Source organism: Glycine soja, chromosome 20 (assembly GCF_004193775.1).
Source record: "Glycine soja cultivar W05 chromosome 20, ASM419377v2, whole genome shotgun sequence".
NCBI lineage: Eukaryota > Viridiplantae > Streptophyta > Magnoliopsida > Fabales > Fabaceae > Glycine > Glycine soja.
In genome coordinates, this window is record NC_041021.1 from 34296923 (window position 1) to 34320118 (window position 23196).

A 23196-nucleotide genomic window follows, 5' to 3' on the forward strand; every position below is an offset into this window, starting at 1 on the left:
TGCCGAAAATACAGTTAAAAAAATGAGTATAAAAAGTAATTTTTTGAAGGAGTAAAAAAAATATTTATTGTGAGATTAATTCTTTAAATAGATTGCAATACCTTGGAGGAATAATCCTTAACTCTCTATACACCATATTCAACTAAAAAATATAAGAATACAGGGAGTAATTTTTGTGTGTATATAATGATATATATTGAGAATTTTTTTTAATTTCTTATATTACTAAAAATGATCTAAAATTAATTAAAAATTCTGCATTAAGAAACTTATTTTACCATATTACTATAGAAAAATAACATATCAAGTAGATATAAATTTATTCATTAATAAGAAACAAAAAAACATAAGATAAGTGAACGTGCTTATTTTATAATACAGATATAAATTCGATTTCATATTGTAACTTTCTTAAGTCAACAAGTTTTTATAAAAGAATTAAATTATATAACAAAAATTAGATAAAAATAAGAAAATTAATTTCACTAAAACCATTTTTATAGAGTTCATTAATTTAACATCCTGTAAAAATATTACAAAAAAAGTGATTGAATGAAACGATGAATTTTAGAATAAATATTTAAATCATTAGATGTTAGAACATTTTATATTAGATATGATTTTCATTGGTGTTAAACTTGATATGATATTGAAATATTCCATGCATGGGAGAGATATTTTCTAATATTTTAAAGGACATGTATATTTAAACTTAAAAATTAAAAAATAACAATTTAATATTTTCATTAAAATTAAATTAGAAGTTATTGAAAAACTGTTTTCTTTTCATATATTAAAAAATAACAATTTAATATTTAGAAGGCCTAGGAGGCAAGATCGCAAGAGAGTTAGATGACACTCGAGAAAGCAAGAGGCAAACTGCCCAAAATCCCCTTTTGGTGAAGGCTGAACAAGACCAATATAATTGGTAAATAAAAAGATTACTCTTCCTTAGTAGAGAGCAATACTTATTGTATAACAGGAACAGAATTCTATTAAAGAAATAAATTTTAACCATAATAAGTCGAATGGAGACAGAGATGCAATCTAAAGATTTCAAATCAATAGAATCTGAGTTAGACTGCTTCAATGCTTCTGTAAGAATTCCGACAAGAAATAATTCACTCTCATAATATCCGGCTGCACCAATGGGGAAGGACATGCAGCAATGGTTCTTGGCATGCCAAGAACAGCAATCACTTTAAACAAAAAAATATATTTGTGCTGGCAATCACATGGAGTTTGGATACATTGGTTTGCAGATTCCACATCAATACAATTCACAATTTCATTGTCCATAGCTGGAGATTTAAATGTAACCACATGATGTTAAAAGCTGTGCATGCACAATAGTACACTAATTTGTTTAAAATGTGGTATATATTGAATCAAATAAACAATTATTTCAGCATACTAGCATTATAGATTCTGCAGTACGTTCAAGTTACCCATTTATAAAGTTGCAGCAAAAAGAAAATGTATTTTGAAGTTTGTACCTTCGAGTGCTGATCATTTCATAGCAAATGGTACAAACTTTACACCTTCGAGTGCTGATCATTTCATAGCAAATGGTACAAACTTTACACCTTCGAGTGCTGATCATTTCATAGCAAATGTTACATAGAATAGAGTATGTGATTCAATGTATGATTCGGTGAGCCAAGAAGGAAGCAATAGATAGGCCAATGTTAGTATCAGCAAAAATGTTAAACACAAAATACAACATTCTGGTCAGCAGATCTTTTGAAAGTGGGAATAAATAATTTATACACCACAAGAAATGAAAAGGAAATCCTCAGCAAAGTACATCAACTGCATCATGGTAGGTATACTAGCATCCACTTCTCATTTCTATGGCACCATTGTTGAACATCTAAGCCTTCCCAAATTTTTATTAACCTTATGCACGTTTTCCTTGAGCCAAGCTTACACGCATAGCCCGTCCTTCTAGTTCCTGAAGTGCATAATTTACATAGAAACAATAAGCAAAATAACATTCATCTTTGGCTTAAATATCTTTTTAGTCCTTGTAATTTAGTATTTTTTTTTTCTACTGGTCCTTACAAAATTATTTTTTTATTTTAATCCTTACAAATTATATTTGTTTTATTTTTCGTCTTATGATACTTTAGATATCATTTTTTCACATTTCAAAGAAACACTATTTAAAGTGCTTTAAGGACTAAAAAAAAAATTTTGTAAGGATGAAAAAAGAAACACTCAATAATAAAAACAATGTATTTAAACCTTGATCTTTTTATCTTATAGGTGCACAAATTAAAAGACTTTAAATACACCCTCTTAAATGCTTTCAGTTACTCAAAAGAATAAGCATTAAACACCTTTTGTATTTCCAATATCATAAATGTTTGCTTTCACAATAAAATCTCTCTATTTTATCCCTTAACCTATATGTACATGGAACATAGAGAAAAAAAGAGAGACACCTAATATGTAGTTACTTTAAGTGTTTTTGGTGTTATTTTTCAACCAAAATTAAAGTTTCACCTCCATCACCTATGCTAATCTTTATTTTTATTATGTGGATTTCGAGGCAAAGTTCCAATTCTAATTAGAAAATAGCGCCCAAAACACCTAAAGAACTATATCTAAGGGTTGTCTATAGAAAAATCATATAATAGTTCTCTGTTTACAAAATGCATAACCAGTACAAGCAAGAGAGAAGAGATGGGGAGTAAAATACCACATCATTCAATGCTGCAAGGGCAGCTTCCATCTCAGCTTTTGTTGAATAGCAAACGAAACCATAGCCACGTGATCTTCCAGTTTCTCCATCATACAAGACCCTAGCTCCAACCACTGTTCCATATTCTTGAAAGGCTTGCGTCAATATCTCATTAGTTACTGACCATGACAGGTTCCCAACAAAAAGCTTGTGTTCAGTTTCAGGGTACAAGGGTTCTTTTGGTTTTGGTTTGCTAGAGAAGTTCACCCTCAAGGTTCTGCCCAGGAACTCCTGAGAAGTTTCATTTACAAATTTCAGCATGCAAAAGGTTTGAGCAGAACAAACCAATTGAACATAGCATGTAAGCAAATGCTAGACAAAGGAAAGAGGCATCGATCCTTACTTTTCCATCAAGATTTTCTATTACTGCATTACAGTCTTCAATACAACTCATTGTAACAAATGCAAAGCCTCTACTTTTTCCAGTATCCCTGTCGTAAAGAACCTAAATATAGATATAAATAAATTGTTAACTTTACTGAAAATTAGGGAATGCATCACATCCACAAGATAATCAAATCATAAAATGCAATTTGAATTCCATTTAGTTGCAAGGTTGAGGGTTGTATGCTAGTTTAATTTCTCTTGCCCTTGCAAATATCTTATCCATAAACATGATAAAAACTTAAATACAAAAATACCTCCCTAAAATGCAAATTTGTTTGTATTATTACATGTTTCACTTATCATTATCATTATTATACACGTGTAACACATTATAAAGTTGTAAATGTGATTAATAGAAGCTCCTAAGAAAGAAGCAATGACCATATTGATGAGGATAAAGAGATTGATGAGACAGTTAATTATGCAGAAACCGGAAATATCCACTAGAGGAAGGAAAATCAAGACAGAAAATTGTGAAGGCTTATCTAAGGAAGTTGAAGCCGCTCTCAGATTTTGAATCACTCTAAGATGTTAGTTATCAATAAAATAATGATAATGCTGAAGCTGCTGACCATGAAAAGGAAAACCGTTTAGTTTACCATTAAAATAAGAATTATATAATAGTTATAAAAATAAGCAAAAGATTAACAAGTTACGCTAATATACTATTTTATCGCTTTCATTTTAAAATAAATTATCAAAATAGAGAGTATTTATTAGAAATTAAAATTTTGTGCTTAGCTTAACTCAGAAACATACCTTTTAGACATCATCAAAGTCATATATAATTACTAATTACAAATCCAAAACAAATACAATAATCAATTGAAGCAAAATCGCAACAAGCATTATTTCAGACTTTAGAGTTTTTCAGAAAAATTTCATTGCCGCTGACACATCCCATGAAAGCCTCCCCACTCATCTCTCCTTAATCAAATGCCTTTCCTATCTATCAATTTAGAATATGAGTTAGCATTATTGAGTCCAGAATCCAGGAGAGCATACACTTATCTGTGTAATCACTAGCTAGTCACACCCCCATATCAGAAAAGCCATATAGTACAATTAAATCACACATTGCAGAAACAATGGAATGCAGCCATAAGTTCATAAATATATCAGTGCAGTACAACTTCAAAGCAAAATGACTTTAAAATTGTAGTAATTTAAATCAAAGAAATTTATAAATTCACTCCTAGTATACTATCTTATAGTTCTCTTGCACCCAATTTCAAGCTACTTAATTGGCTCAGGCAGATAAAGTTGTAAAAATATAAGAATGAGTAAATAGTTTATACATTCTTTACCTTGTCACTCAATTACAAACCTCCATGTATGACAAGTTTATTGACTTTTATAACAATTATCTTAAAAATCATATCAATAATGATTTCTGATTAAATTTACACTGAGAATGTATAGAAATTAAACTCAATAAGAATTACTTAAATATACCTCAATTAGTTCTGCGCTACCAAAATCCTGAATTAGCCCTGCAAGTTTGGCACTATCAACACTATAAGGCAAATTCCCAAAATAAAGCTTGGTGGCAGAGGAATCAGAGTCTTGTTCTGCAACTACTTCTCCTTCATTCTCCTCCACTTTCTCTTCTTCAACTAAACCAGCACCATCATCTACCTCATCATCAGCCACAACAACAGCCTCTTCTTGTGCAACAGCAGCAGAAATTCTAGGCCCCCACAACTTGTGCGAATTAATGGCACCCCCAATGGACAAAGGTTCCACCAAGTGTGACACAAACATGCCACGGTTTGAGGGCACTGTGGTTATAAGGGGGTCTATAATGGAGCAGTTCTTGGAGGAACGAAGACATTTGACACTGTTAATAGAAGAAGAAAACAAGGAAGCTATGCCTGCAGCGGCAGTGGCAGCCATGTTGTGGACTTGCGGTGATGCAACAATGCAACTCAAAAGTGTTACATTACAAGTTGATCACTTCATCAGTTGTATAAGACATGATATGATGATGAGAGAGAAAATATGGATTGTGGGTGTTATGGTGCTTGTGCATGCGTGGCATAATTGTGTCCACTGTCTAGTGATGTAGGAAAGGATATGTGTAGATAAGATGAGTTCATGTCGAATAGCATATGTACAAATGTCTTTATATGATGCAATGTGTGTAACCTTGGCTAGAGTGCCTCTCATTTTCTGACTACAATTTTGACCTGTTTGTATTTTAATTCAATAATATTATGGTGACGTTTAATTTAAGTGTTTTTTCTTTATTTTCATCTTTTGAAAATAATTTTTATTTTTAAGTTTTTTAGATTTAAAAAATATGTATAAAAAATATACTAAGACATTATTGTATTTTTACTTCTTCAAAAAATATTGAGAACTTTAATTTATTATCTTTAATTTTGACCTATTTTAAAAATATTTTTAGTGCAATTTTTTTTAAATTTTAAATAAATATATTTTCACTCTTATTTATTTTATATTTTATTTAAAAATAAAAATAGAGAACACACGAACCAAACACTTAGAGCCTTTCGTATTCGTTTGTCTTTTTTATTCTGCTATATTCATCCTTTAATAATATTCATAAATTATAAAGAACGAACCTTACCAAAAATTTTTTATAAGGAAGCAGATTTTAAGCCGTACATTGATTTAAATTATATTTTTTATATTTAAAATATTTATTTTAAATTATGTATGCATAAATAAATTTTTAATTTATTTAATAGCATATTAAAAATAATTATATTAAACGTGAGAAAGATAAATTAATTATATTTTTAATTGGACAAAGGTTAACTTCAAAAATAAGGCATATTAAAATTTATTATGATTTGTTTTTATTTTCAAGTAATTATTATGATATAATATCTATTTAAAATGTAAAAGTTAAAAAATATAATAATATAAATTTATATTTAATTAAATTCAAGTATTTTTTATTATTCTGAATATTATGTTTGTTGAGTCCAAAACTCTTTGTGTTTTAATTATGATAAATTTTCTGAATATAAATCATAAGTCTTCTAAGTTTACTCAAGCGTATTAAAAAAAGACAAGTTCTGTAGAGAATAACAATTAAAGTAAACTTGGGGTTGTCATGAGTTATTAAAAAATGATGATAGGTTTGAAAGTTCGAAAGAAGACTCTAAGTGTCTTTGGCTATGTACTGCAATAAAGTCAACATGTTCACTGGATGAAGAGAAAATTTTAAGTCATGAGAAAGAATCAATGACTAAAAGAAAAGAAAAACATTGCTCTAGATAGAATTATTATGAGCAACCATTTTGTACACCGTATATGAAGTTTCAAAAATTCAATTGAGCTATTCTTGGTGACTATGAAAAGCTTGAAGAAAGAGATTCAACTTTCATGAGCAAGTCGTGGTTTGAAACAACCTGAATCATGGAAAAAATTGAGACTGAAGTTGCAGACACTAATATGCTTGGACAACTTGATATGTGTACAGTGATTTGAAGACTACTTGAGCTGCAAAAGTGCATTTAAGATGATCTAAGTGTATGTTGAAAGCTAAGAGAAAATTATACATCTTTCATGAAGAAATCATGAGCTAATATGGCTTGTATCTAGGAGAAAATTGATGATCAAGATAAAGATGTCATTTTGTCCTTAAATATAACACAATTGCAATGATTTGAAGATTTTTTATGATGTAGTTGTCCAATATACACGAGACTAGTTCCTAAATGACAAGGATATAATTACCTACAACTCTCATGAAGACATTAAAAGCCAGCTTGGTCATTCAAAGGGTCAAATAAATGAAAAATAGTAGCAAGCACAACATGCTACAACAAGTTCACACTAGAATGTTTAGAATACAAGTCTGTCATGCCATCTCATCAAAGTATTCCCATAAGAAGAAAATTTAGTGGCTTTCCATCTACATCAGAGAACTCTCTTAAAGCATATCATATGCAAGAAACCTATGCAAGCCAACATATCTGCAAATGATACATATACAAAGAGCAGAACATGGCAATTGTTCTTACGAGTTTAGAACAAGCTCATAATGGATGTCTCAACTGTGATTTCAAGTAAGAAACTTCAGTCATTTGTTGATGAAGTCAATGCTTCTCTCTGAAGATCTCAATTTTACCAAGTTACAAAGACATCAAAGATGCCTTACATAGAAAATTTATCAAAAGCTACAATGAGCATACAATATTAGTGTGAAATTGTACTAGAGTCAACATCAAAATGATGTAATTGAGGACTCTAAGGATAAGAACATCATAATGATAATCTGATGACATATCTAAATCAAGACAAGAGAGATTCTGAGATGACTACATCAAAATGACGTATTGAATTCAAGAGTATCTATGCATTAGAATGATCAAGCAACTACATGTCTTCCATATGAAGTCACAAAAGAGAGATTACTCATCAGAAGACTAGAGTTGACTTCAGAATGAGATACAAAGCAACATCATGTCTTCCATATGCTACCGCACATACAAAGAGCACATCAGAAGGCTAAGGTTGACAACATTTCACTTTCTATATGCTGCCACACACATTGATGGCACATTAGAAACGAATGCTAACTGCATTTGAAGATGCACAAGTTGAAAGCTGAGAATGTCCTTGAGAAGATCTAGTGTGCAACACCAGAAAGAAGACTGAAGAGACTTTGTTGTTTGAACCAAAGATAGAACACTAACACAATAGCAATAACAACTTCCAAATGTTATCTATAATGGAGTGTGCTACTTCAAAATGATTTATGTTGTAATGAAGTGTTTGGATTGGTGGAGCTGAGCTATCTACAATGTCATATCATGTTATCTTCATCAAAAGGAACCTACATCATAATAGGTCCTTGCTCAGTAACATCATAATGCAATTTTGATGTACCTTTAGAAGCATACCATATTTGTTCTTCAAAATGGAAAACTTCAGAACAAATTCAATTTGTCAAAGTCATGTAGAATTGGCACATTTCTACTTCTTTAAGAAGTTATTGCAGAGCTAAGGGCCCTACTTCTATCAACTATTTTCTTAGGGTTTTTTAGACTTGAAGGAAGCTTTTGAAGAGAGGGAAAAGAAGAACCCAATTGTCACATAATGGCTAGTTTGGCTTGTGGGCCTTATAAATTGATAGAGGATAGTTGCATAACATGAAAGAAAAGGTAGGAGACAACCTATATAATCCTTCTATGTGCAGAAAGGAAGAAAATAGAGTGAACTACAACTAGGGCATCAATGAAGATCCAACTCATGAGTGTTGTTAAGATGTAAAATCCCTTCAAACACATTCTCCATGCATGAAATCTGTATGTATACCAAATTAGTTGTGTGGGTTAAGTTTGGCTAAGAGAAAAGTGATAAGGAGAACCCATGGAAGGTAGGTAGCTTAGAAAGAGTCTCTAAGAGTGTAACCTTAACAGAGTAGAGTTAAATAATACTTGTGTAGCCTAACAAGGTGAAGGAAATACATGTGTTGTCTCTCCCATGACCAAGTGAGTGTCGTTGTTAAGTGGGCTATCTCCAAGCCAATACTTGGTCTGGTGCTATGGTGAGGCGATGTTGAAAGTCCAATAGGTGGCTAGCATGGTGAAAATAGAGTAGGTTGTTGGTCTAGCAGTTTGCTAGTTTAGAAGTTCAACAGGTGGCTAGGAGTTGTAAAAATCCAACAGTTAACTGGTCAAACATGTTGTTGGTTGTGTTAGTAGAAAATCTCATCTTGAAGGGTGAGGATTGGACGTAGTCCAAGGTTGGGGTAAACCAATATAAATAGAAATTTCTATGTTGAATCTCCTATTCCCTTCCTCTTTACATTATGTTATTTGATGTCTTATATTTTGCATTTGCATCAAAATGTTTTGAACATCAAAATGCATACATAAGAAGGTTTTCATAGCAAGCTTAACTGTTTTGTAAAATGATATATATGAACTAAATCATCTTTCTGATAACAAGATCTATTTTAAACCAGTTCAATTATATGCATCAAAGTATGAAAGCTTTTATAAAACATGAAAAGAAGTTTTGTGCATGAAAAGTTGGAAACATCATTTTGAACAATAGCTTTCTGAACACAACATTCTAAACAACAACACTTTGAGTATTGCATCTGTATAACAAAAGCTGAGTTTTTCATGATAACTAAATGCTTTTATTTAGTAAGGAAATTCTAAACATGAGCAAATGTGCATTGACATTAGGTTCACATTATCATATCAAACTTTTAACAATTAATGTTGTGACTAACTACTTAGAAAGGTTAGTTGTCTTAATGTTTGGACCTCTATGTCAAAGTTTTCTGAACACCAAGGTAATCTTGAATAAAAGTTTAGAAATGTCAAAGTTTTAGAAAAAGTTGACAAAGTCACAATTCAATCCTCCTTCTTATGACATTCTGATCACTTCAACGTTTACATATACTTAAATTTTGTGTGTTTATAATCAATAATTTTAAAAATTATTTATCATAAAAATTTTAAAAATATTTTGAAATAATATTTTTAATCATTTTAAACGTATTAATTTTAATTACGTGATATTATTAAAGTTTTGAATTGATTAAGCTCCTTAGAAGAAGAGGAAGAGGAAGAGAAAGAGGAAGAGGAAGGTTTGAATTTATAAGGATAAAAAATTATATTAAAATTGACCATTGTACATGAATTTGAAATAACTCTATTTATTATTGTTATTGTTGTTATTAATTTATAATGATTATTTTTTTTTTACCAATACTACACTTCTAGATTTTTGTTGGTGGGATCTTGGTCCTTTTTTTTTCTCAACATAATTACATAGAAATAGAGTAGGCCTTCCAAACTACGAGTTCAAGCATTCTTTGTTTCCTCATAGATTTGGTTCATGCCCTCCATAGTTTTTATATTTGCTCTTTTTTTTTTCTTCCTTTATAATGCAATATTGAGTGTGAGGAGTCAATGCAACATCCTCTAAATTTTTTTGCATTATTGTTTGTTTATTATTATTAATTGTTGTTGCGTGAGAGAGTTCAGATAAAATATTTGAAAATTTTGAGAAATTTAATTTTATTCAAAATGACTAATACCATCTAGATTCAAACTTATAGAAATTTTTGGATAAAATTTAGATATAAAATATATTAATTAACATATATATATATATATATATATTGATTTTAATTTTAAATATTACTTTAAATTTAACTAAATTTAAAAATAAATAATATATATATATATATACACACATAACAATTTATTATTTTTTTTCTATCTTTAATTATTGATTTTAAAAAATTTGTACAATAAAAAATGAAAAATTATTGCTTGATATTAAAATTATCAAAATTAATATTTAATTCTCAAAATTATTTATAAATATAATTCATATTAGCATTTCAATCCTTCATTAAATGTAACTATTAGGACCAATAAATATAATTACATCTGGCAAATGTTGAAATTTTGATCAACAATTGGGAGAACTTGAAGTCTCTTATATGTAAATAGAGTAAAAATAAATAAGATATATGATAGAAATAGAGGTAGTATGGTTGAAGAGAAATAGTGAAAGAAATATTTAAATTAAAGTTATTTGATAGGTAAAATAAAGTAAAATGGAGAAATTGATATTGAATAAAAATATATTATTATTATTATTATTATTATTATTATTATTAAGGATTCTTTCATGTAGCGTGTTGCAATGTACGATTGTTACTATTTATTTCCTTGACATTCCTCCTATAACTAGGAAAAGAAGGCAAGAGAGTAGGTCTCATATTTTTTTCAAATACTTCTACCATCTTTTCATTATATCAAACAACTCTACTTTCTCGGCAGTGCCTACACTACTGCAAACAAAGTCATTTAACGACGGTTAAAAATGCCTTTCAATGATGGTTAAGAACCTTCTTTATAGCCAACGTTGTTGAAAGTTGACACTATTGACGGCGGTTCCAATAAAAACCGTCTTAGAAAAATCGACCATTCTAAGACGGTTTTTATCCGAAAACTATCTTAGAATGTATGTTTTCAAAGACGGTTCTTATATAACAACCGCATTAGAATGTATGGTTGATTACTACATTGAGCAGGTATTAATACCGTCCTTCTGAATTCATTTCAAGCTAAATAAATATAGTAAAAGGCTATGAAATTACAATAATCAAACTTAAACCAAAGCATCCAACCCTCAATAATTTGATCATCAACCCAAATAACATATGAAAGAAAAAAGAGAAAAAAAAAACACATGGACAAACAATTTGAATTGAAAGACAACACATCCACAAAAAAGAAAACAATCCATATATACTTGATTTAGAACTTGAATGACAGTAACTGCATCACTGGGTTTACTTTCCAACATAAAACCCTGTAAAAGTATAAAAATCAACCTTATATTGCATCGTATATGGAAACTATGAATAATAATTTTATTAAAATCCCAAAAGAATTCAGGCGGTTAGTCCTTTGTTCTTTTGGAAAAGGGAGAAGAGAGACACAAAAATAATTCAGACGATTAGTCCTTGTCGAATTCTTTTTGGCAAAGGGAGAAGAGAATGAAAAGATATAGCACACTTTTGTTTTTTGCAAAAGAACAAGGTTTGGAAAACAGAAAACTTAGAAACATTTTTGGCAAAGGAAGAAGAAGAAGAAAGATGAGTAGGAAAAGTTTCCAGATTTCTCAAAAGTTGTTCAAAGAAGTTCTAAAAGTTGTAAACGTGATTTGAATGCAAGTCAAGGTCTTGCTTTTATAGACTCTTCATGTCTGGTCAAGAAAACCATTGGAAGAGTTATAACCTTGAGAAAATCTTGAGAAAACCATTGAAAGAGTTACATCTCTTGACTTTTTATTCAAAACTTGTCACTGGTAATCAATTACCATAACCATGTAATCGATTACACAAAGCATTTTATGAAAAAATGTGACTCTTCACAATTAAATTTGAATTTCAACGTTCAGATACACTGGTAATCGATTACCAATATATTGTAATCGATTACACCATTTAAAAAACATTTGGAACGTTGCAAATTCAGTTAAAAGCTTTTGAAATCAAACTTTACTACTGGTAATCGATTATATGTAATTGGTAATCGATTACCAGAGAGTAAATACTCTGGTAACTTAGAAAATTTTGAGAAAACTCTTTTGTAAAACAAAACTGTGCTATGTTAGATTTTTGAAAAAAATTTTCAATACTTCCCTTGTGAAGTCTTCTTGATTTCTTCTCTTGAATCTTTGAAATCAACTTCTCTTGAATTCTTGAATCTTCTTGATTTCTTCTCATGAATCTTTGAAATCAACTTCTCTTGAATTCTTGAATCTTCTTGATTTCTTCTCATGAATCTTGAAATTAATCTTGATCTTGAACTTGTTGACTTATTCTTGAAATCATTCTTTTGGATTCTTTTGGGCTTTTTGTCATCATCAAAACTACTTGACTCATACTTGATTCATCATCATGAAGCTTGCTTCTACATCTTGTTTGCTTTAATTGCAGAGTGTATAGTTGCAACATGTGGACAAATTCGAAATACATCAATTTATTGGATTCAGTCAATGTTCTCACATCAAGTTGAGTATGAAAACTGCTAGTCCCAAATGTGATTATTACTTGATGATCCACATTCCCCTTGCTGCAATCTTTGTAAAAAGACAAATCCCTACACATAAGTCAGGCACATGTCGGATATTGTACCTACACAACCCATTTTTGAAGATTTCCATGAGTTGGAATGGAGCAGACAAGATCTTTCTGAACTTCCTTAAATATATTTACCAAATTGGAAGGGACTTTGACCCCTTCAGGAACTAAGAATGAAGGCCCTATTGCTTGGCCAGGCCCATGATAAGGGTCCTATGTTAGACAAGTGGCCTCAGATATCTTAAGAAGGGGGGGGAGGTTGAATTAAGATATTACAAACTATTTCCCCAATTAAAATTCTATTTCACTTTCTATTCAAGTTACAAATTCCCTTAATAATGAACTTCTTAAATATTGATTCAAATAGAACAATTTGAATATAAATATAAAACAATAATAAATAAAGGAGTTTAAGGGAAGAGAAAGTGCAAACTTAGATTTATACTGGTTCGGCCACACCCTTGTGCCTACGTCCAGTCCCCAAGCAACCCGCTTGAGAGTTCCACTATCTTGTAAATTCCTTTTACAAGTTCTAAACACACAAGGACAATCCTTCCTTTGTGTTTAGAATTCTTTTACAACAAGAGACCCTCGGTCTCTCAATCCCTTAGAGAATTAGAAAGAGAAGAAGAATGAATCTCTCTTGAAAGAGATAGATTTTACAATCTGAGCACTCAAATGATTCCTTAATGAATTGCAATTGAATTGGCCAAGGAATTCTTAAGAGGATAAAACGATTTTGCTTTTTGAGAGAATAAACACTTGTTGTTCTGAAAAACTCTAAGCAAATTCGTGTTCTAAGTCACATATATATAGATCATTGGTGGTCATGTAAAAGCCTTTTGAGACGTTGTGACTCTTAGAAATATTTTTCTGAAAATCTTGTTTGGTAATCGATTACAGGATTTGTGTAATCGATTACAGCTTTCAAAATTTGAATTAAAACATTCATTAACTGCTGGTAATTGATTACCAATATTGTGTAATCGATTACACAGTCTAAAATTTGAATTCAAATATTTTGTAGCTGTTGTAAAGCATTTTTGGCCACTGGTAATCGATTACATCCTCTGGTAATCGATTACCAGAGAGTAAATCTCTTGAAAAACACTTTTTAACTTAAATTACTTGGCCAAACCTTTTGCTAAATCAATTAGGAATTCCCTTCCTAAAATACTAGTGATCATCTTGATGTTGTGACGTGTATTCTTGAATCTTTGTCTTGAATTTAAACTTGAAAAGCCCATTTGCATCATTTGCATCAAATCATCATGATCATCATCAAAACACCAAAGACATTTGCTTCTACATCCTAAACCTAAAAAAACCCCACAAATTACTAAAAGAGAGTAAAATCAGGGTCGATAAACTTCTCCATAAAATTGATAGTGATGTATATCATAAGGAATATTAGTTATTAGTCAATGATATGAAATTTACTTACATCATCCTCAATTGTAGTATAGCTATGTTCAAACATTTGTCACTTGATATTATTTCATTTACATCAACATATGTTAAGAAGAAGGATGCATCTACATTTGGAATCCCAAATTTAGTCACATCCCACATCAACTCAGCGAGCTTCTCGTAAATGTCATATAGGCTCTTAATCAACTAACGCAAGGGATCACCTGTAGAAACATTATTCAGCCTTTGAACAGGTTCAAACAGTTTCTTTGGACTAATATGTGAATCCTATATGGTTAATGAAAACAAGAATTAAATTAATGTTGGTAACTAATTTATATCGATCTACGAATGTCTTAATACATGTTAAGCAAAATAAAATTTACCTCATGTGACACAAGTTTCACAAGATTTGTTGGCCATGCAATGAATGTGTGAAGGGCCTGCCTGACATAGTGTATTTTTGATGTCGGGAACGGGACTTGGGCGTCACCGTCTAAAACTTATTCAACATTGACCCTTACCACATCATTAGCATAAGCCACTCTATGAATGCTAGACCCCCCCTCATATATTTTTCCCAAGGCCACCAAGTGTGTACAATTTTCACGTTACACATATAACCCCATAGTCGGTATGACATGACCATCATGTTCTTCATCTAATGGGTTCACAACAGTTTCAACATTGCTCCCTTTTATGCTGACACGTGCACCTAATGTCTGTATATCTACCTCAATCAATGGTGAGTACTGTGATCCTCTTTGGAAAAAATCAATTTTGATGGCATCCTTCAACTCCTGTTTCATTTTCTCTAAACTCTGCTTGTTTTCTTCTTCAATCTCATTCCCGACTTCTTCCTTGAGGTTTCCGATAATCTCATTCCTCCACTCTTCCTTAAGGCTTCCAATTATCTCAGCCAACTGTTGTTGAGTGATTGATGTAGAGGAACTATTGGAGCCACGTGATGCCCTTCCATAGTATTGACTGATTGTGATACTAGACCCCGCTACACAAACACGACCTGGATGCTCTGATCGCCCAATGACAATATTGAGTATGTCTTCACGACCATGGGGAACAAAACTACTGATCGAGGTCGTACCTAAATCAAATAAACATTAAAAATGTAGTATCTAGGAAGTGATCCTAGGTCGTCTCCCAACGAGCAATGGTCAACCAAACGTTCATAACAGATAGTAATAAAATAGTAACGAATTGGGGGAGGGTTGTTTGTCTTTGTAAATTAAACAACGAGTAAAATTGAATTAGAAAATATCAGAATTAAAACACGTTGCTTCCCCTTGATTCACAAGCAAGTTTCTTATCCTAGGTTGCAAGAATTTATCCTTTATCAGTTCAACCACTTAATCCAACCCTAAATAAAATTACTAAGCGAAATTTAACATAAGGCATTCATTATGTGATTAAGCAACACATACACCAATTAATCATGAACGATCATTAAGCATGAACGTAAATTAAGCGCAGAGACAATTAATCAAGCACTAAGCATGCATGGATTAATAACAACAAATACAGAGTAATTGGTGAAGAGGAAAAACTAATCAAAATTTAATAGTAATAATAGAACCTCAAGGAGAGCTATGCTTGATCCTCAAGAGAAAACAACGCTGGAGACTTAGCCTTCCATTAATTAGTAGAAAACGAAGAAAACTAGAATTATTATTCCAAGACGAAAAAGAGACTAAAATGAATTGAGAATAACACTCTAAAACTAAAATGAAAAAGGAGAGAGAGAGAGAGACTAAACTAGAACCTTGGTGTTGTTATATAGTTTTCAGCCCCAAAGCTTACAAATCTATTTTAAGTCCAAGCCCATAAATAAAATAAAATCTAGACAAGATAAGATAAAATAAAATCTAGATGAAATATAATCTAAATAAGATAAGATAAGATCTAGATGAAATAATATCTAGATTAGATAAAACGTTGATAAGATAAGATTTGATCTAGATAAGATAAGATTTGATAAAATTGTCTGCTCTCTTCAAGTCCATGCCCAATTCTGGATTGAAGCCCAATTGCTTATAATTCTCCTGAAATTAAATTAAAAACACAAAATTAGTCCAATAGGCCCAAATGATAAAACTGCATAATTAATTTGACAATTAAGACTAATCAGTAATTAAAATGGTGCAAAAAAGGTTAAGAAATACGAGAAAATAATAGCACATCAAAACCCCCCATACTTAGCCTTTTGCACTCCTGGGCAAAATGAAACAAAGAACAAAATCCAAGGATATCAAAGAGAGACAAACAAAAACATTTACATATTTCTAAATGAACATCATGGAATGAAAGGAATGGGTAACATCTAACATGAAGAGATCCAAAGAGTCAAGACATTCGTGGAAATCATCCAAGCAATCCAATCATGGCAAAATAGTTAATCAGCTCATGAATGAAAAGTGATAAAGCCTCACAAGATATACACTCTATCTCTCAAGTGTCTAGGCTACTATTTACCCTCAAAGCACCCATGAAAACCAACACCACATAAACTTGGAAAGATTCTAAAATTGACAATCAACCCATAAACATAAGCACATGAGGATCAAAAGGTCTTTTAAGGTTGTAATGGGGCCAAGGACAAGGTAGGGAAAAATATGGAATAAGTAGCTAAATCCCAAAGGAATAGAGGAGCAATGGGGAATAAGTGCATATTAAGAAAAAAAATAAGAAAACCTAAAGATAAAATTTAAACGCAAAGAGTAGAGCCAAGAGTCTCATCATTCTTTTTCCATTTAAGATCTTATTCACTCAACTTTATTGCTTTTCTTTTTCTTTTTTTTCGAATTGATTCAACTAATTTTTTTTTGCAGTTTTTTTTTTTAACAGTAGCATTTGAGAACTAGCATATCATTCAACAACATGTCCAACATTTAACCCATATACAATGTACATCAGTATGGCCCAAAAATACATCATGAAGCATAGCCAACAAAACATGTTATCCAACAAACCCCACCCCCCCCCCCCCACACACACACTTATTCCCAAAACAATTCCAAAGCTCCAAAATTCCTTAAGGGTAAGGTGATATCATGGTTTTTCACTTAAGGCTTGTAGGGAAACATGACTCAAAAGGGCTATCAAAGGAATTAATTCAAGGTAGGTCCATTTGGCTAGAGGCTTATAAGAACAAAATTGCCTAAATCATTTCCAAATATGCATGTGAATTAGGAAGCATCAACAAGAATCAAGTCAAGGCTATAGTGCAAGCAATCAATGGGGCAAAACACACCAAATGATTATGATGATGGATGGCTCAAATTCTCACAAAGGTAAACTTATCACTTTCAAATTAAGCTTTCAAAACTATCATGACATGTAGAGGAAAAACAAGGATTTCAAATCACAAAATGTCAAGAGACTTTTATTTTCAAAATAATTACCCATTACTTGAACATATCCTATAATTCAAAGAAAAATATGCAAAGTTGTACATGCAAACAAAATTGACCTAAAATATTAAACTAGGAACCCAACAAAACTAACAAAATTAACAAATTTAACAAAACTAGCAAAACCAAAGAACACTCCCCCCATACTTAAACAACACATTGTCCTCAATGTAGCACAAGTAAAAGATTAAAAGCAATTAAACCATCAAATAGAATCGGATAAATGTAATAAAAGTAAAGAAGGAGATAGGAAAAAAAACTCCCTAAGTCATGGTGGAAAAAAAGTAAGCTAAAGTAAGGAGATCTTTTGAGCAAAGACAACCCCCAATGTGTAATTGGATGCATTGCACATTAGCTCAAATGGGGCTGTCCAATCAGGTGCCTGAATGATAGGGGTGGTAGTCAGTGCTCTTTTGAGGCAATGAAAGGCCTCTTTGCATTTATCATTAAAGTCAAACTCCACCTCCTTTTGCAACAAGTTGGATAGTGGAAGGGCTACCTTGCTAAAATCTCTTATAAAGCGCCTGTAGAATCATGCATGACCAAGAAAAGATCACACCTCTCGCACGCAAGAGGGGTAAGGCAATTGTGAAATAACAGAAATTTTTGCAGGATCTACTTCAATGCCCTTATTGGAAATAATGTGGCCTAAAACTATACCTTGCTCAACCATAAAATGACATTTTTCAAAATTTAGAACAAGGTTAGTTTCAATGCATCTATTCAAAACCTTTTCCAGACTATCCAAACAAACATCAAAAGAGGATCCATATACAGTGAAATCATCCATAAACACTTATATGCAATTTTCTAAAAAATCACTAAAAATACTAATCATGCACCGCTGAAAGGTACCAGGGGCATTGCACAGGCCGAAAGGCATCCTCCTATAGGTAAAAGTGCCAAAAAGGCAGGTGAATATGGTCTTTTCCTGATCCTCAGGAGCGATAGTGATTTACATATAACCAGAAAAACCATCAAGGAAACAGTAGTGAGATTTACCTACCAGGCGCTCAAGCATTTGGTCAATGAATGGTAGTGGAAAATGGTCCTTTTTGGTAACCTGGTTCAGCCTCCTATAGTCGATGTAGACTCTCCAACTGTTCTGCACCCGAGTAGGAATCAGCTCCTCCTTCTCATTTTTTATCACGGTGAGGCCGGTTTTCTTCGAGACTAGCTAGACGAGACTCACCCATTGGCTGTCAGAGATAGGATAAATGATTCCAGCTTGCAAAAGCTTGGTTACCTCATTCTTCACTACATCAAGAATCATCGAGTTGAGTCTTCTCTGTGGTTGTCTTATTGGCTTAGCCCTATCTTCTAAATTTATCCGATGCATACATGTGGATGGGCTAATACCAGGAATGTCTGCCAGGGTCCAGCCTATAGCCTTCTTATGCTTCTTGAGAACTGATAACAGCTTCTCCTCTTGCTCATCAGCAAGGGAGGCAGATATAATTACTGGAAAACTTTTGTTATCATCCAAGTAAGCATATTTTAAATTTGATGGCAGAGGCTTCAATTCTAGTGTGGGCGGCTGGATAATGGTAGAAAGAGATGGTTTCTCAGCCTGTACCTCATAAAGAAAGTCAGAGGTATGTGTACTTCCTGAAACATGGTTAGTTCTATCTGACTCTATAAAATCAATCTCAAGAGGTAAAACATCACCAGACATGTAATCAATATCAAATTCAAATTCACTATCAACATCAAATTCAAATATATGATCAAGTACAAATTTAGATTCAATGCATGAAGAGTGACAGGCATGCAGATTAGAATGAAGATCATTCATGTATTCATCAACAATATGGTCAATTATTTCAACACGAAATACAGAAAGATCTTCAGATGGGTGTTTCATAGCATCAAGAATATTAAAATGAACAGTTATATCACCAAACTCCATAGATAGTGTGCCTGCATATACATCTATCTTAGTTCTAGCAATTTTCATAAAAGGTCTGCCTAGAATGATGGAAACTGATCCTTTAGAAAATCCCTCCTCCATATTCAAAATATAAAAATCAACAGGGAAAATCATTTTACTAACTCTAACTAAGACATCCTCTATGAAACCAGCAGGATAGGCAACACTTCTATTAGCTAAATGAATTACCACATCAGTTGACTGCAAAGGACCAAGAGATAGAGAATTAAAAATAGACAGAGGCATAACACTAACAGAAGCTCCTAAATCTAGCATGGCATTGTCAAACTTATTGTTCCCTATAATACAAGGTATGCTGAATGTACCTGGATCTTTACATTTTTCAGGGATTTGGGAAATAGATTTACCAATCAATGCGGAGACATTTCTGCCCATACTAATTCTTTCACTTCCTTTAAGCTTCCGCTTATTAGTGCACAGCTCCTTCAAGAATTTAGCATATCTTGGAATTTGCTTTATTGCATCCAGCAGAGGTATGTTTACCTCTACTTTTCTAAATGTTTCCAAGATCTCCTTCTTTGCCTCTTCCATTTTTTTTGTTGGAAATTTCTCTTGGAGGGAATGGAAGAGGGATATGCTACTTTTGTAAATCAAAATTACCAGTGGAAGATTCACCTGCATAGAAATTGTTAGGTAACTTACTCTTTAAATTTTTGTCATCATCTTTTTCTGGGGTAGAGTGAGGTTGGGCAGGTTCATTTGCAGATGAGGAAGATGTTGCTGGTTGAGGTCCTTGACACTGCTTTCCCGACCTCAATGTAATGACACTCACATTTTTGGGATTTTGGATAGATTGAGAAGGTAATCTGTTAGAATTCTGGGACTGTTGTTGATTTAGCTGTGTAGCTAATTGTCCCATCTGTTTAGTTAAGCTCTAAATGGAGGCTCTGGTCTCTTGTTGAAACTGCATGTTTTGCATAGTCATTTGCCTCACAAGCTCTTCAAGGGAAGGTTACGGAGGAGCCTCAACCGTTTGCTGTTTCTGGGGCTGTTGCTGTTGTTGTTGTTGGATTGGTGGAGGAACGTATGGTCTGCTAGGGCCAACAACATTCTGAAAATAAGGTTGTTGTTGTTGTTGCTGCTGCTGTTGTGAAGGATACGACCATCTAAGGTTGGGATGATTCCTCCACCCGGGATTGTACCTGTTGCTAGAGAGGTCATAATTGTTCTGTTGTGGCTGATTTTGCTGCTGAGGTTGAGGAGGTCTATTGTATATGTTTGCAGTATAAGCTTCAGGCTGTTCAATTGCTTCAGATTGTTGCACAGAAGGGCAAAGGTCTGTGTGGTGGTCAGTAGAGGAGCATAAACCACAGAGTCTGGCGACAGGTGCAAATTTTTTATTCATGGCCAATTGGGTTACCAGGTTAACCAAGGCATCTAGTTTATCTTCAAGCTTCTTAGTCTCAGCTGATGAAGATGAATTCGTGGCTACTTCATGCACTCCTTTAATGACAATAGCATCATTTCTGGCACTAAATTGCTGGGAGTTTAAAGCCATCTTCTCAATTAAATTTCTGGCTTTAGCATGGGTCATGTCTCCAAGGGCTCCACCACTGGCAACATCTATCATACTTCTCTCCATGTTACTAAGTCCTTCATAAAAATATTGAAGAAGAAGCTGCTCAGAAATCTGGTGGTGAGGGCAACTGGCACATAGTTTTTTAAATCTCTCCAAGTATTCATATAGGCTCTCTCCACTGAGTTGCCTAATGCCTGAAATATCCTTTTTGATGGCCGTGGTCCTGGAAGCAAGGAAATTTTTTTCTAAGAACACCCTCTTAAGGTCATCCCAGCTGAAAATGGACCTGGGAGCAAGGTAGTAAAACCAATCTTTTGCCACTCCCTCCAGAGAATGAGGAAAAGCCTTTAGAAAGATATGATCTTCCTGGACATCAGGGGGCTTCATGGTGGAACTAACAATATGAAACTCCTTAAGATTCTTATAAGGATCTTCACCTGCAAGACCATGAAACTTGGGCAACAAATGTATTAGTCCAGTCTTGAGAACATATGGGACATCCTCATCAGGGTATTGGACGCACAAGCTTTCGTAGGTGAAATCAGGTGCAGCCATTTCCCTTAGAGTCCTCTCACGGGGTGAAGGTTGTTCCATGTTCTCAGAATGTTCAAAATCAGAATGTTCAAAACTATAGCCAACCACAGAATGCTCAGACTCACCAATAACAGAATGCTCAGTATGCTCAAAAGGTACAAAATGATGCCTAACAAATCTATGAAATTTCCTATCTATCTCAGCATCAAAGGGTTGTAAGTCAGATGGATTGTCTCTAGTGATACACTATATTTAGCATGCACAACTAGTTGCCTTTTTATGCAAGTAACAGTGTGGGTTTGAACTACAGCTACTCTCAAATGATATCCAAATGAATTGAAATTTTGTGAGCAACACCCTAAAATCATGAAAAGATGGCACAAAATTATTTTGGCAAAAATTAAAAGTCTAACTATGGAAACTACCTAAGGAAAGTTTAGAAAAATAAAACAATAAAACTTGAAATATAAAAAAAAAACTAGTAAACAGGCGATTTTGGCTAGCTAGAGACCTTAACCGGCCTTCGGCGGGCTGCCACAATGTGGGAATTTTTTTTTCTACCCCAAATACATATATAATAATAGTCATTCTGATACCCGGAGCGAAAGTTATGGTCGTTTGAAGTTTTGGTAAACACAAGTTCTCAAATTTTTTTGAATCTCTCAAATCTGGCCACAACAAGTGTTCCTGGTATTTTTCACACAAAATATGAGTCAAAAGAACCTACCACACCAAAATTCTGCCAAAAATAACAACCCTAACTATCAAAACAAAAAATCTCCCATTAAATTGTCAATAGTAGTCACTAATTCAGTCGCTAAGGGATTTGCACTACTACTCTGTTTTCCAGATCAGCAAAAGTGGTCGCTAAATCTGTCGCAAAGCACTATTCACAACAAAACACAAAAACTGAAACAGGGGAAGCACTGAACATAAAAACTAAAACAAAACACCACACTAAACAAAATAACAAGACACTAAACAACACTAACGCAACACTAACACAACACTAACAAAACACACGAAAGCATAAAACAACTAAACATAAAACAGGAATCACTAGCTATTATGAACCTTTGGACACTGCTCCCTGGCAACAGCGCCAAATTTGATCGAGGTCGTACCCGAATCAAATAAACATTAAAAATGAAGTATCTAGGGAGTGATCCTAGGTCGTCTCCCAACGAGCAATGGTCAACCAAACGTTCATAACAGATAATAATTAAATAGTAACAAATTGGGGGGGGGGTTGTTTGTCTTTGTAAATTAAACAACGAGTAAAATTGAATTAGAAAATATCAGAATTAAAACATGTTGCTTCCCCTTGATTCACAAGCAAGTCTCTTATCCTAGGTTGCGAGAATTTATTCTTTATCAGTTCAACCATTTAATCCAACCCTAAATTAAATTACTAAGCGAAATTTAACATAAGGCATTCATTATGTGATTAAGCAACACATACACCAATTAATCATGAACGATCATTAAGCATGAACGTAAATTAAGCGCAGAGACAATTAATCAAGCACTAAGCATGCATGGATTAATAGCAACAAATACAGAGTAATTGGTGAAGAGGAAAAACTAATCAGAATTTAATAGTAATAATAGAACCTCAAA

At 32.8% G+C, this 23196-nt stretch overlaps 1 protein-coding gene across 3 annotated transcripts; it reads right to left on the reverse strand.

The window, feature by feature from the left end:
- Window positions 1–1444: 1444 nt before the first annotated feature.
- Window positions 1445–5095, reverse strand: LOC114403200 (28 kDa ribonucleoprotein, chloroplastic-like). 3 transcript variants are annotated; one of them, XR_003664612.1, is made up of 5 exons: window positions 4589–5091; window positions 3090–3191; window positions 2705–2977; window positions 1587–1954; window positions 1445–1541 (listed from the first exon to the last, which is right to left on the reverse strand). XR_003664612.1 is itself a non-coding variant. In XM_028365998.1 (4 exons), exons 1-4 carry the CDS (start codon window positions 5027–5029, stop codon window positions 1901–1903), a joined length of 870 nt encoding a protein of 289 aa, XP_028221799.1. In that variant the 5' UTR covers window positions 5030–5091; the 3' UTR covers window positions 1480–1900. The 3 variants fall into 3 exon arrangements, 2 of the variants coding, with proteins under 2 accessions (XP_028221799.1, XP_028221800.1); XM_028365998.1 differs by having other exon boundaries at window positions 1480–1954; XM_028365999.1 differs by lacking the exon at window positions 3090–3191 and having other exon boundaries at window positions 1480–1954; window positions 4589–5095.
- Between the last annotated feature and the right edge of the window lie 18101 nt (window positions 5096–23196).

Coding starts and splice junctions, on each gene's coding strand:
- LOC114403200 (XM_028365998.1), bottom strand. CDS start 5,029: ATGGCTGCCACTGCCGCTGCAGGCATAGCTTCCTTGTTTTCTTCTTCT. Junction 3,192..4,588: donor GTAGCGCAGAACTAATTGAG/GTATATTTAAGT, acceptor ATCTATATTTAG/GTTCTTTACGACAGGGATAC. Junction 1,955..2,704: donor TTGCAGCATTGAATGATGTG/GTATTTTACTCC, acceptor TATGCACTTCAG/GAACTAGAAGGACGGGCTAT.